Source organism: Zerene cesonia, chromosome 11 (assembly GCF_012273895.1).
Source record: "Zerene cesonia ecotype Mississippi chromosome 11, Zerene_cesonia_1.1, whole genome shotgun sequence".
NCBI classification, from domain to species: Eukaryota; Metazoa; Arthropoda; class Insecta; order Lepidoptera; family Pieridae; genus Zerene; species Zerene cesonia.
In genome coordinates, this window is record NC_052112.1 from 691,526 (window position 1) to 706,328 (window position 14,803).

At 42.7% G+C, this 14,803-nt stretch overlaps 2 protein-coding genes across 2 annotated transcripts in view; both read left to right on the forward strand.

Moving 5' to 3' along the window:
- LOC119830490 (nuclear pore complex protein Nup205) overlaps positions 1–10,403 on the forward strand; it is a 16,524-nt gene extending 6,121 nt beyond the window's left edge. The window contains exons 11-28 of the mRNA XM_038353535.1: positions 8–320; positions 607–825; positions 1,067–1,202; positions 1,622–1,808; positions 2,314–2,479; positions 2,860–2,972; positions 3,345–3,489; positions 3,758–3,907; positions 4,351–4,486; positions 4,774–4,889; positions 5,181–5,990; positions 6,245–6,468; positions 7,101–7,238; positions 7,649–7,865; positions 8,215–8,488; positions 9,126–9,356; positions 9,670–9,788; positions 10,246–10,403. Coding sequence (XP_038209463.1) covers positions 8–320; positions 607–825; positions 1,067–1,202; positions 1,622–1,808; positions 2,314–2,479; positions 2,860–2,972; positions 3,345–3,489; positions 3,758–3,907; positions 4,351–4,486; positions 4,774–4,889; positions 5,181–5,990; positions 6,245–6,468; positions 7,101–7,238; positions 7,649–7,865; positions 8,215–8,488; positions 9,126–9,356; positions 9,670–9,788; positions 10,246–10,326 — 3,775 coding nt within the window. The 3' untranslated portion in view covers positions 10,327–10,403. The remainder of the gene's footprint in view (positions 1–7; positions 321–606; positions 826–1,066; positions 1,203–1,621; positions 1,809–2,313; positions 2,480–2,859; positions 2,973–3,344; positions 3,490–3,757; positions 3,908–4,350; positions 4,487–4,773; positions 4,890–5,180; positions 5,991–6,244; positions 6,469–7,100; positions 7,239–7,648; positions 7,866–8,214; positions 8,489–9,125; positions 9,357–9,669; positions 9,789–10,245) is intronic.
- A 3,886-nt stretch (positions 10,404–14,289) lies between these two features.
- LOC119830298 (homeobox protein ceh-19) overlaps positions 14,290–14,803 on the forward strand; it is a 20,919-nt gene continuing 20,405 nt past the window's right edge. Inside the window, exon 1 of the mRNA XM_038353259.1 lies at positions 14,290–14,558. Within this exon, the coding sequence (XP_038209187.1) occupies positions 14,450–14,558 (109 nt within the window). The 5' untranslated portion in view covers positions 14,290–14,449. The remainder of the gene's footprint in view (positions 14,559–14,803) is intronic.

Consider the following 14,803-nt stretch of genomic DNA (forward strand, 5'->3'; position numbering starts at 1 on the left):
GCATGAGCACATGCGTGTGCGTGGGCGTGGGCGTGTACCTGTGCGTAGGCGTGTACGTGAATGTTAGTGTGGTAAGTAAATGTAAAATGATAATAATATTAACCATTGGTGTGCAGGTGGAGTGCCGCATGGAGCAGTACCCGCTGTCCCTGGCGTTCCTCTCCCTCCTGGACTCGCTGTGCAGCGCGGCGCCCTTACCACGCACGCTGGGCGCGGGGGCGCGGCGCCCCGGCCTCGACCCGTACGTGGAGCACGTGGTGGGGCGCCTCGCCCTGCCCGCGCCGCACCGTCCCTACGTGGAGCCGCAAGACAAGTGGCAGGTGCGTTACTCGCATATAGTGTACTGCATAGCGAAATTACTCGCTGCTGATATTTAGTGCTGTAATAGAATAAATGAGAAAGAAGTAGTGCGATGCTCTTTTAATATAGAATGAAAACAATGTAGAAACTAATTTAAAGACAAATAGAAGAAAAACTAAAACAAGCAATCAAATCGTTTAATCTAATCCCTATCTATATTGCGATTTGCTATTGTTACAATTTCTTGAAATGGTCCTTCGAGCTGGAAATAAACAAATCAAATTAATTTAACATTCTCGAATCCAGATGCTCGCCCTCTGCTTCCGGCTGATCGCCCGCTGGCTGGAGCAGTACGAGCCGAGCGCGGCGGACTTCCCCCCGCCGCACCACGAGCCGGACTCGAACCCGCCGCCCGGCTTCCGGCTGCTGATGTTCCTGCACACCAACTCGGAGCTGCTGCGGCTGGTGCTCACCACGCTGGATGAAGCTTACGAGCTGATGGACAAACAGCCGTTGGAGGACCAGGTGAGTGGCTCTATGAAAGTTTTATATGTAATAAACTTAATTTAAATGGAATTATATTTATCTATGTTAGTTGTAATCTATGTTTGCAACTCTTTAAAATGTCTAAATACTAACAATTTAATGGTAAGCTAATTATTTATTACTTTATAATAAGAAATATCTTCAATTTACTTAGTAAATATGATTAATTTACATATTTACGTGAGCCTACGTTTTTCTCATTGTTTTTTTGCTTTTACAGAAATACGTACAAGAAACACTAATAAGCACGCTACAAATATTAGAGCGCGCGCTGGCGCTCGAACGTCCGCTCACGGCCGCTGCGACGGAGGCGAACCGCGCTGTCATGCTTGTCGGCTTGTCTAAACTTATTCTAGGTGAGTCAAATAAAAACTACACTGCTTCAATATTATACGAGTCCAAACTATATCAATTTTGTGTTTGGTGGTTCGCCTGATGGTAAGCGATCACCACCGCTCATGAACATTCGCAGAGGTAGTGCTTCAACGAATGTTCTAGCCGCTTTTAAAGGGTTAAGGAAAAGGAAAGGATTGACGACTGGAAAGAAGAAATGGTCCCAGTTCATGTGAGGAAAAGGAAATCCAGGGTGAGGAAAAGGATATTGTCTCCTTAATCGCGGTTTTTGGCTATTTCATTTGAAAGACTTTAAAATTAATGAGTGGTCCTCCGAGCCCAATACCACTGTACTAACTATTCCGGCGCAAAAGCGCGTCTGTTGGTCTAAGGTCGAATGTCATTGTTGTATACCTTTTACTAATTTCGATGAACAACGCAGCGCCGCTGGGCCCGGAGAAGAGCGACCGGCTGGTGACGTGCTGCCGCGTGCTGCAGCTGGGCTGCGCCGTGCCGGCGGCGGCGGCGCGCGCCGTGGCGCTGCTGTGCCGCGCGCTGCAGGCGCCGCACTGCGCGCGCCACCTGCTCGAGTGCGTCGCGCTCACGCCGCACCGCGCGCCCCAAGTGCGGTGAGTGACGGTGCGGCGCCGCTGTGCGTGCGCTGCAGGCGCCGCACTGCGCGCGCCACCTGCTCGAGTGCGTCGCGCTCACGCCGCACCGCGCGCCCCAAGTGCGGTGAGTGACGGTGCGGCGCCGCTGTGCGTGCGCTGCAGGCGCCGCACTGCGCGCGCCACCTGCTCGAGTGCGTCGCGCTCACGCCGCACCGCGCGCCCCAAGTGCGGTGAGTGACGGTGCGGCGCCGCTGTGCGTGCGCTGCAGGCGCCGCACGCGGTGCGGTGCAGAACAAGTCACTGTTCAAACAGACAGATACACACAATAGAAGCCCTTTTGAATCGTCATAACATAGTTTTAACATATATCAACGGTTATATAAAGGTAAAGGTAAACCGGTAAGTATGGGCTATAAAGCGAAACTGTCCGTAATAAATTTCCCTGAAAATGTTCTACACGCAGAGAAATGTTTAACTGATGTAACTTATGAAAATATTGATGAAAATTTGCAATCAATCGTAGGCACGGGTTCGTGGAGTGTCTCGAGGCGGAAGAGTGGGGTAGTCCGGAGAATGTGGCGGCCACTAGACAGGCGAAAGAGGGCATCGTGCTGCTGCTGCTGCAGTTGCTGCCGGCGGCGCCGCACAACCTGGCGCACTTCCTGCTTGGCTACCAGCTGCACGATGATGTGAGTGGCGTAGTGATAGCAATTTTAAAATTCATTAAATTACTTGACATTTGTATATTTTCCGGTTCGAAGGACCTATTTTAGTAATCTAACATTTGACACTTTCTAGCTGTGTTTACTTTAATTCGCTTTTTGATTTTGTTTTTAGACACCCTAACATTTGAGCATTTCCGGCTCGAAGGACTAATTTCGGGATTTCGTAGAATATTCTACGCAAATACCTATCAAACAAATATAATATAATCTTATGGGTTACAACGAAATAATGACCTGTTTCATATCTGTGTTAGGATACTTTTTAAATAAAAAATAATGGCCAGCCTATTTAAGATATCAACAGTGCGTGGCGAGACGGGTTGTAAAGCTGTGTGTGTCCGCAGGTGTCCCGCAGCGCGCTGCACGAAGCGGGCGTGGCGGGCGCGCCGCGCACGTGCCTGCACTCCATACTCGATATATTAGATACGTATATCGCTAAGAATGGAAGTGCTGAGAGGTGCGTATGCGCAACGATTTTTTTTTTTTGGGGAAAATTTAATATCAGTCACGTGTTAATGTTATACATGAAACTTGAAAATACCCTACTTTTGATATACACTAAAGCGAATGTGTGTGTGTTCAGTCGACTGGGGTTTTATTCGGTAAGAATTCAACACAACCCACTGAGCCTTCCCTGGGGGCCGTGGGTAAACTATGACTTCCCCACTCACATAGAAATGTTTCATATTACGGTTTCATATTTTATTCCTGCTTTTTTATTTATCATTATTACTTTTCATTTGGGTTAGTTTTTCTTGTTTTCATGTATTTTTTGCTACTTTTCTCTGAAAGCTAATAATCAAACAATCGAACCTTTGCTCATCACCAGGGAAGCATCGACTCTAGTGGAAAGTTGCTACCGCCTGCTGTACTGGCTGGTAGCTCGGCCGGCGACTTCGCCCCCGGCGCTGCGCCTGCTTCGCGCCAGGGACTACTTCCTGGCGAGACACGTTAAAGCAACAATTAATCTTGAAGTGAGTTGTGTCGTGATTGATTTATGAAATATAGTTTTCTGTAGGTTTTTTCGTTGTAGATGAAAAAATTTGTTGTATATAATAAGGTAGCTGGATACTTTGAGATTGGTTTTTAATTGAATGCATGCAGGGTAATTTAAAAAACAAATAAATAAATAAAAAAAAGTAAAAGCGAAACATTGTCTCTCAATTATGTTACGATTATATTACTTTAACTTTGTAACAGTAAAACATAGATGTACTTGAACGTGCACGTAATGTGTTGCAGAGCGCATCGACGGCGACGCTGTCGGCGCGCTCGTGGGTGCTGCGCGCGTGCGCGTGCGAGGCGGGCGCGGCGGGCGGCGCGGGGCAGCACGCCGCGCTCGCCGCGCTGCTCGCCGCGCTCACGCGCTCGCCGCACGACCACGCGCCGCAGGTGCGCCACCTCTTCTTCCACTTCCAAATATGCTCACATTCACTCATTCACACATTCACTCGCTCATTCCAAATAAATTATTAAAGTTACACAAACTTTGGATTAATGATCACTCTCATTCATTCACTCACTCACACAAAACTTGTGGAAAATATCTATCGATAAATAATATTTCACTCACATATCCACTAACTCACATATCACTTGTTAAAAAAAATAATCAATCGATTTTCACACTCACAGAGTAAAACTGCACTTCTTGAAAATAAATCTACCAATAAATGATGTTCACATTCACTCATTCACTCACGCATCACTTATTAAAATAAAATTCAATTAATTTGTCACTCACTCGTGATGTGATTTACTCGATGGCTCCCACATTAACTCACTAAAAAAAAAGGTTTAAAAAAGAATGAATGAATGAATGATCCATGTTTCAGGACTGGGAGTCGTGCGTGATCCGCACGTCGCTGGAAGCGTTGCCGATGAGCGTGGCGCCCGTCGCCGAGCCGCGATGGGAGCTGTTCCACGCTAATCAGCTCAGACACGCCATTTCTGGTTGTGATCTACCCACAGGTAACTATACTTGTATAATTTACTAATGGCGACACTATGTTTCTGACGTTTAAGACTTAATGAACATCAACAACAATCAATAAATGATCGCTTATACCAGATCGAAGGATTAATTAAACTGGTCGGATGGTGTGTGGAGAGTCCGTCATTTTCTCAACTTTAACCTGCTGATATTTCACTTCTTTTTTAAATACTTCTTTTTTAAATTAATTATAATACCATTTTGATTAAGGAGCGAGTTTGTTTTTCTTTTTTTTCCACGAAAATGCTGTATGCATTTTGTACAGGTCTAGGTGGGAAGCGTATCAGTGTGTCCCGCGTGCACGCGCTGCTGGCCCGCGAGCTGGCCGCGCTCCGAGCCTCCGCCCCGCAGAGGAACCTCGTCGCTGGAGAGATACAGAAGGTAACATCATTTTAAGTCGGATTAAGTCAGATCTTTTAAAATGTTTTTCGCCTAAAACTAGAATTTTGACTTGCACGAGGGACTTGGACATCTTACAAAGCCAGGGTGAATGGGCACCTTTTAGGTAGATGTGGCCCCAAGTAGACCACATCTTCACTTTCCATCAGGTGGGATTGTGGTCAAATGTCTGCCTATCGATTATAAAAAAAGGATTTGTGCAGTTCATATATAAATAGTCTTGATGGCTAGAGTTGGAGTCAATTTTTTTAAAGACCAAATAATCTTTTCCAGGTTTTGGACTATGTAACGGAAGTGAACAAACAACGCAATCTAGCGGCCACTCTCACACACTACTACGATTCGTGGCGTCAGCTCACTGAAATCATTTTCTGCGTGGCGCCGCATGATCTCCTTAGCTTGGATTCTAAAAAGACCCTCCTCCTAAACATACTCCAGGACCTCTTGAACAAGATACCACCGGCTGAAGTCCTTCCACAAATTGGCAACCTTGCATCCGGAACTGTTCTATTACTCCTAGTGAACTTACGACACTGTTATATATTACAAAAGCGAGAATCAAACTTAAAATCGTCGGAATTTGAAACGACCTTCTTCGGACCGTCAAATCAAATCATGCAAACGAAATCTTTGACCCTCAAATTCATATTGCACAAAATATTGAGCTGGATCTTAGTTTCTGGTGGGTCGACGCAGAAAATGAGGGTGAATCTATACGGAGCGCTACTAAACTTCTTGAATATCGTGAATTTGAAGCCGAGCGCCGCGGATCCGGAAGAAGAATGCAATTCTACTTATGTGTCTCGATTGGACAGTTCGAAATCGCGGCCGAGCAAAGAGGAGTCGAGTTTGAAGTCCATGGTAGTGGAAGTGATAAGCAGTTTTGGTGAGAACCTGTGCTCGATAGTGTGTAGTGACTGTGTGGGCGGCGGCCACGACGTGTGCAGGATGGTGGCGCTGTCGTGCTTGGACACGCTGATAGAAATCAACCCGGGGACCGATTGGATGAACACGTTGAACAATCAGGGGTATCTGCGGAGCCTGATCGACAGTCTGCTGCAGGACGATGAAGGATTGAAAGAGGTGAGACAGTGAACCTATTACATCTATATTTGCTGGGATGTTCAACTGTTTTGTTGAAAATCCTCTTGAAATGAAAAAATATACCGGGAAGTTTTCACTTAAGTCAATTTATTATGACCTTTTCCCCAATTTTTATTGCTGTTCACGTTAGAATCGGAGCTTTTTACGAAATCATCGATAATTAATCACTGTAACATCCGAGCGTCTACAAGTGGCAGTAATATATTTCAAATCGAAACGTGCTCTGTCGCAAGGCGCTGGAGCCGAACCCGAAGACGCTCCGCGTGCTGTACGTGTACGAGTCGAAGCTGGCGCTACTGATCAAGATCTCGGGCACGCGCGCCGGCGCCGAGACGGTGCTGGCGGGCGGCGCGCTGGCCTGCCTCGCCAACCTGCGCGCGCTGCACGCGCACCCCGACACGCACGCGCCCGCCGCCTGCGCGCGCGACACCGCCTTCCTGCCCTCCGTGTCGCACAGGTCAGCGAACTCGTCAAGCTCCTATTTAGCGTGAAAGTTCAAAACTATTTCAGATCGTCCTATATTAATTGGATATCATCTTTTACTAATCACCCTACTTATCATAAGTTCATTTGCAAACGTGTGTATATCGCTGTTTTTGAGTACACTAGTAACGTCATTAATAAAAATACTAAAGAGTGACGGTCCCAAATGCGAACCCTGTGGGACACCAGATTTTGTGAGATAATTCTCCGATTGACTTCCGTCTAAGTTAGCTTTGGCAGATCTATTATGTTGATAAGATTCACACTCATCCAGACATGGTGGATAAATACCGAATTTTATTAATTTTCTAAGAAATATCAAATGATCCACCCTATCAAATGTCTTCTAGAATCCGCGAAATCTTTATAACGTTTATTAGTAGATTTTTATCTAGACATTCAATTACATACTTACATTAAGAAATATTATGCTAAATAGATTATTATGCAAAATCGTAGGACGTAACATTTAAAAAAACTGGACATTTAATTACAATTTTATACAATATATATACAAATGGTAGTAAGAAATATGGAAATTATGAATAGAATAATGAATAAAAGGACACACAGTAAATGATATCGATGCACCCATTGCGTGCGCAGGTTCCGGCAGATGCTGGTGCCCGCGCTGGCGCTGTGCGACGCGCTGCTGACCACGCTGGGCACGCAGAACCACAGCTGCGCGCTGCACATCACGCACTTCCTGCTCAGCCACGCCGAGTGCGTCGACGTCGTGCTCAGGTCGGTGCTGGGACTCTCGGAGATGGAGAAGAAAGGGTTCTGGGAGTCATTTTTGGCACTCTGCGATATAATTATTAAAAATTAAATAAAATTTCACTAGTTTGCTTTATTTAGCTAGAGTGGAAAATGTGAAGAGAGCGCGTTGTGATTGTTAGTTATAAAATGAGTTTATAGAGAGCAATGGGATAGAGACCGCACTATTACTAAACTCGGTCGTGGAATGATATTCTTGGAGGCGATGCTTCTAGTCGATACAAGAAGCTTCGCACGTGTTTTAGTTTTCTTAAAAATTATTTATTTATTTATTCAATTAGACTTGTCTAAGTGTCACTTTTGAATCGTCGTAAGTTCGTCATAGTTGTAAACGTAGTTGGAAGAATAATATTAACACGCGAGGTGCGCACGCGCAGGTCGACGCAGCCGAACTCGCCGAGCGGGCTGCTGAGCGAGGCGGCGGCGCTGACGTCGGTGCTGGCGCGCACGGCGGAGCGCGACGTGGTGCGCGCGTGCGCCGGCGCGCCGCTGCGCCGCCTGCACGCGCTGGCGCACGCGCTGCTGGCGCGCTTCCAGGCGCCGCCGCGCGCCGACGCGCCCGCCGACTCGGACGACCAGCTGCTCTACTATAAGGTCTGTGCCGCTGGGACGGGCCGGTGGCTCGGTGTTCTCATTGGGCTTTAGTAGTGTGGATACATTTTGATAGATTTATTGCAATTTATTAATAGATCTAGGTAAAATTAAAAAAAATTGTGCCTAATTGTATGGTGAGCTATTTTAATATGGGTTAAAGTATAGAAATATCTTTAGTAAGAGAGGATCACCTACCTAATATTTTACTTTGTTTGAATTTGATCTTATTTTATCAAACTACTTTGACATTATTTTTATTACTATCACCTCATAAATTACAGCAAAATTTATTTTACTTAAATATCAATAATATGTATGTAGTGTAGTTTATATACAAAACCATTCACAGATTGTATGCAACCTGCTGCTGTTCGCGCGCAACACGATCGACAGCGAGGCGTGGAGCGCCCCGAGTGGCCCCGGCGCCGCCAGCTCCCCCGGCGCCGCCAGCTCCCCCGGCGGCGCCAGCTCCCCCGGCGGCACGGTGGAGGACGGCACGCGGCGCGCCGGCGCGGCGGCGCTTCAGCTGCTGCAGCGGATGCTGGAGCGGCTGCACGCGCACGACAAGCTGCTGGCCACCGTGCAGCACCAGCTGCACAGCGTGCCGGCCATGACGCTCACCGGTTATAATCTCTATATAAATAAAATTCTCGTGCCACAATTTTAGCATACTCCTCAGAAACGCTGGATCGATTTTCATGAAATTTTCTGTTCGTATCGGTTAGGTTAGGTGAATCGGCGAACATCTATTTTTCATACCGCTAAATGATAAGAGTAAGGCATAAAGGCGTTTGTCGGGTCAAATAGCAATAATAAGAATATTTGGCAACACAAACACATGTCCATGAAATTTGAATTGATATTTAAATGTAATATTTTGAACAAATTTAGTTTGGTTGGGGTGACCATCATACCTTTCTTAGTGGGATAATCTTGTTCGTATGGTGTCGTCTCGTTTGCGAGTTCTATGACGTGACGTGCGCGCGGTAGAGGATCTGTTTTACTTGTATTTTTAGTGCCAAGAAGTTTTAATTAGATTAGGCAAATATTCTCACAATTGGTTTAGATATACTCATGTAACGTCACGTTTTGTTGATGAAAAATTGTCACTTCACTGTGTTGTACTAACTACGCGCTACTGGCGCTGTCAGCTGGCGTCAGCGTTATCGCTCTGTTTGACAGTATAGTAGCGCTATGACTCTGTCTGATAGAGCCTTTATTGTTTCCAACGGCTAAAAATTCGACATTGAATTCAAACAGACATGAAGAAGCTAGTGGAGGGGGAGGAGGGAGGGGAGGAGGCGGTGAGCGCGGCGCGGCCGGCGGAGGCGCGCGCCGCAGTCGTGGCGCGGCTGCGGGCGCGCGCGCACGTGCGGCGCGAGGTGCGCGCGCTGTGTGCGCACGCGCTGCACGCCGCGCTCTACCTGCTGTGGGCGCACACCAGGATCTACCTGAGGGCCGCGTTCGCCGCGCACACCAATCGATATAACGGTGAGTGTGACACGCATTTTTCATTTGCGCAAGTGTTGGTGACGTAAACACCAACACAATACACCTACATTCAATAAATGGATGATAAAGCAATGCCGTGGTGGTCTAATTGCGTCTTATATAGTAATATAAGGCGATATATGAAATGTACAAAGAAAGTAATAAAGAAAAATCTATTACCACCTAAAATTTACTTAGTCTTTTTTGATTATTTTAAGTCAAAAACTTAATCTTTATTGTAACAAGGAAATTATTTCGCTTTGTATCCAAATAACACGTAATGCTTATATCATATGTATTATGTGTACACCAGTACCACCACGAACGGCTGTATCGAACGCGATGGCAGGTGAAGAGGCTCTGCAGCTGCGGAACTCGCTGGTGGCTGTGTTCACCGACCGGTTCACCGATGAACTGCTGGAGACTGCTAAGGTGATGAATGATCATGATGAAATTATATATCCTTTGGTGATAAAAAAACTTTACAGTTTAAAGCTGACTAGCTATCCGCCCGCGGCTTCGCTTGCGTAATTAAAGGGGAAAATAGACAGTCTGTGTTCCTGGAAAAACTATCCAATATTATAATGTATGTTATATATTCGTTTGGAATGTGTGAAAAATATCGTATTTGGGGATAAAAACTAACCTATGTTTTTTTTTAGGATCTCAAATTATCTTTGCACCAAACCACTAATCGAAATCGATTCATTAGTTTGTCTGTAGAAGAGACAGACAGAATGGGAAAAACCCTGACTAAGATTGTTTTGTCAATCTTATCCCCTAACTATGCGGGCGAAACCGGGGACAGAAAGCTAGTCTGAAATGCTGAACCACAATATTTTGTGCTAATTTGAATTTTTGAATGATGATGAATTTTTTTCGTCTGCAGAACGAACCCCAAATGCAGCGCGGCTTTTTGGAAGTGTTGGTGAAAGATTTGAAAACGATGATACAATTTGCGCCAGTGTGACCCCAGATATAGTTATATGTTGATTTGTATTTAAGACCGAGCGATGATTGTGAAATAAATGATTTTTGTAATATTTATTTTCGTTTTTTTATTTTATATATACCTTACTATTTTATCCATGCTAGTCTAGTCTACTTTACTCTTCTCTACTCTACTCTACTTTTCTCTACTCTACTGTTCTCTACTTTACTCTATTCTTATCTATTACCTACTCGTGACATGACATGGAGCGGGTATCGCTGAGGACCCAACGAATTCCCATTGAAAGATGGTAATTAGATTCTCTCTAATTACATATATATAAACTAGCTTTTGCCCGCGGCTTCGCACGCGTTAAATTCGGAGTAGTTTAATAGATGCATTATATATATAAACCTTCTATATATATAAAACCCTATCAAAATCCGTTGCGTAGTTTTAAAGATTTAAGCAGAGCATAGGGACATAGGGACAGCAACGAAAGCGACTTTGTTCTATATATTGAAGCTCCACGTAGGTATAGATGGGTATTTTATACGTTTCCAGTGGTCCTTTGAAGAAGTAACTCCAAAGGCTCTCGTTTCGCTGCACGAAAACAACTTACATTCACATACTCGGAGGCCCATATCCTTTCCTTCACTCTTTCCAGTCCATTAGGCAGGCAAGACATTTGCAGTGGCCTTACCTAATACCGCCTACAATTTGGCGAACTACTAGCTCATTATAAACAAATCAAACTGGATCAAATACAAACAGGATTTATTTACTTAAATTCTTTTTTCATGTTAAATTGTACATATACTATACTAAATGTTGTTGTTAAATTTTACGCGCCGAGATTGTTAGGCTATGTTTATTGGACTGCTATATTTTTGGGTTGATCGCCACCCGAACATATAGTATTGCTGACTTAGGTGTTCGGTGGGCAATACACCGAACATGCTCCCGGAGTTATAGATGAGAGTCTTCTAACTAGTACCTACAACTATAAGTAATATACTGGTAATTTAAATTACTGAAATTTATCTTTGCTTTGTCAAAAAGATATAAGATAAACTTAAAAATATATTGAAAGTTCTTAAACACACACTAACACCAATGACAAGATTATCACATCGTCTGTTATATACGTTTTTTCACTCTCGGTGGTGTCGTGAAGTTGACCTTATGTGATTGTTCTTGTTTGGATCTTATCGCTATCATTACCACTAATACGGAGCCCATTGCACTCACTGATAGTGTCTCTTTTTGAAGATGGCTCCATGCGTCAACATCGGCCCCACATTGCCAAAAACGCCACTAGAGCGGCTACTTCTGCCACCGCAGCGTAAAAAACCGCATTCTGATAGTCGTGAAGCGACATCTGCCCCTCATCATTAAATGTTTGCTGTTTTAATCGTTTATGTTATTCCTTATATCGATTATCATCTTCTAAAATATATACGTTAAGTATTTATATAGAAATCATGACCCATTGCCTCACAATTGCTGTCTAGTTTTATGAGTGTAAAAGTGTAAAAGTATATATAGCTCTTGTCAATGTCTTGCTATGATGATATACTGACAATAAAAAGTAGATCGTGATAGTTAATAGACATTAATTTCAAATTAAAAAATTCTTCTTTTTTTATGTCATAGTCGGCAATGGAGCTGGTGGGTCGGCTGATGGTAAGCGCTACATGAACATTTGGAGAGGTGTAAGGTCGATTGCAGACCTTACGCTTCTCCAAATGGATTGTCAACTGCAAATTGAAAAGGGATTAGGAAAGGATTGAAGATAAGAATAAAGGAAAGGACTGGGAAGGGTTAGGAAGAGGATATGGGCCTCCGGCTCCCCCACTCACCGAACGAAACAACGAAACACAGAAGTATCCTTTCACGCTGGTCTTCTGTGGGGTTGTGTACTTACCCGGTGCGAGCTGGCCCAATTCGTGCCGAAGCGTGCTGGACTACCACATATAATTCTAATTTTAATGAAAAATAGATGTCTTGTAGCCATCTTAAATGTTTCAACAGTAACCTACTAGGTTTTACCAAAATAATTAGACATCCAAACACGAATTCTTAACAAAGTTAAGAAATTGGTATCAACTTTTATAGAACTTAACGTTCAGCTTAACGCCTCGGCTTATTTCGTAACGTACTCACTAAAAAGTAATAAGCAGTGTTTTAACTTTAAAGCAAGAAGAATTATACATAAATCATAAAAAATCATAATAAGTGGTAAAGCTGCGTGATATAGTGTACCTTTTAGCTCTATTTTGTTTCCCTTTTTTATATTTATTTTAATGAAATTGGTGGCAAATAAAGTAAGCATATGTTATTATTATTATATACGTACTTACTGCCTTAAGCACTGTTCGAATATACCTAGCAATTAACTAGTCACTAACCTTCGTTCTGCTTGGTGTTATCTGGAACAAATAATGAAATTAAAACGAAACACTTATACATACTCTAATTTATTCCTCAAATGTGCACCTTTCTAATCAATTTGTATATTGGAGAAATCACTGAATAATTCTGTTACCCTAATCCTAACTGTGTCCAAACTAGGTATTTGGACACAGTTAGGATTATATTCTTAGGTAATAAGATTCTTATCGACTTTTTACATAATTAATGACATTACAAATTCCAAAGCCTTAATTTTAATAGGTTTTATTTCGTGATTTCGAACGAGAAACGGCGGCGGCGGTTGACCAATGTGCCCGGGATGACCATGGATTTTTTGGGATAAAACATGTTCCTACACGTCACATATTATCAAATTTCGTACAACCATTTGTCATCAAAGTGGCTTAAAAGAGACCGAGGCACAGACAGACAAGGGATTTTAGGTAATATGGATTTATATTATTTTCATAATATTAAAATGCAATTTAAAAACGGATCCACTTCGTCTATCTTAGAATGTAAAGATGTATTCCTATCGCCCTTGTATATATATTAATAACAAAAAATCGAGATTGAGCAATTTTTTTATGTACTACGTAGCTTATTTGTATGGAACCCTTAGTGTTTCCGACGCGCACTTGACCGATTTTTCTTTTTTATTCAAAAACCTGGGTACCCATAGCTATTATGATATTGATATTGATCTTATAAGTCTTAATCAGGATTTAGTGATTGCATAAAAGTCTGTAAAAGACAAACAAGTCTGGACTCAGATTTGACAATAAATGTCCGAATGCATTTAGAAATTAAAAACTTTTCAACGGATTTTAAACGCGATTTATTCATTATATTATTAACCCGACGTTTCGAACACTTTACAGCGAGCGTGGTCACGGGGAGACTCCCCGTGACCACGCTCGCTGTAAAGTGTTTCTAAATGTATAATACTCGCGTGAAACCAAACACAAGAAAATACTATGTCCGAATGCATTATACACAAACAAATATTCTTTAATGCAGAATCTAAAATCGAACTACAAATAAACACTATCGATTTTATAATAATAGAGATGCGCGTAACAAAAACCCATTTGAAAAATATAAATCACGAATGGCACAAATTACGCTCCCATTATAACGTAGTCATTTTAAATGTCGATTGTCACTCGAGCGTGTTATGCAACAAAAACCCGCATTCAACCCGCAACTATCAATTTAATTGGAGACTCGGGCAGCCTCTTTACCGCGCTTAACTTTTCGATTTACATTCAAAACGGTCTTTTAAAAATCAACTCAATAACTACGAGTCTAAACCCGCGTTTGAATGCGTACTTTACGAATCGGCCGAGCGAAAAACTTTGAAGCTGCGTCGCCATTGGCGGCACGCCGCAGGGAGGAGCTACAGACCCCGCCCGGCCATTCCTGCGCATGCTAAACGCGATTTAAGCCCCGTTTAAGCGGTATTTTGGGTGAAAACCGCAAGAAAATGTATGTTACATCGGTTAGGGGTAGGGCGTTGCTAAATGAAAAGATTTTCCCGCTCGAACGATTTGAACATGGCTGACAGTTATCTCGGATGCGCGGGAAAGTGCAGCTGTCATTAATTTAACTTTTTTTTTGATGATTGATTGATAATGACTAGGGTCGCGTCTTAAGAACTTTTATTAAAATTATTGTTTTATTATTAGTAATCGGATCGATAACATTTTTCCAATTTTATGAACAATTATGATTCAATAAAAAATTTATGATTGTGAATTATTTCATGATGGAGTCGGCAATGCAGGATAGTCACAAGTCTTTTCTTATTAAAGACCTTCTTGGTGATGTTCTCAGACCAGGAGTAGGTCTTCCAGGTAACCCAATTTATAATATTATTTTAGAAATAGTAAACATTTATTATCAACGCGTAGATTAAATATAATTAAATTTAGTATAGACATTTCTTTTAAAGTACCTGTACCGATATTATTTACAAAGAATTGATCAAATCAATCCTCTATTCAAAATGCTAAATAAATAATTATTCAGAGTACAAATATAACGAAAAACGTTACTTCATTTATTTGAATATGAGAAAATATTGGCTATATACTAAAAT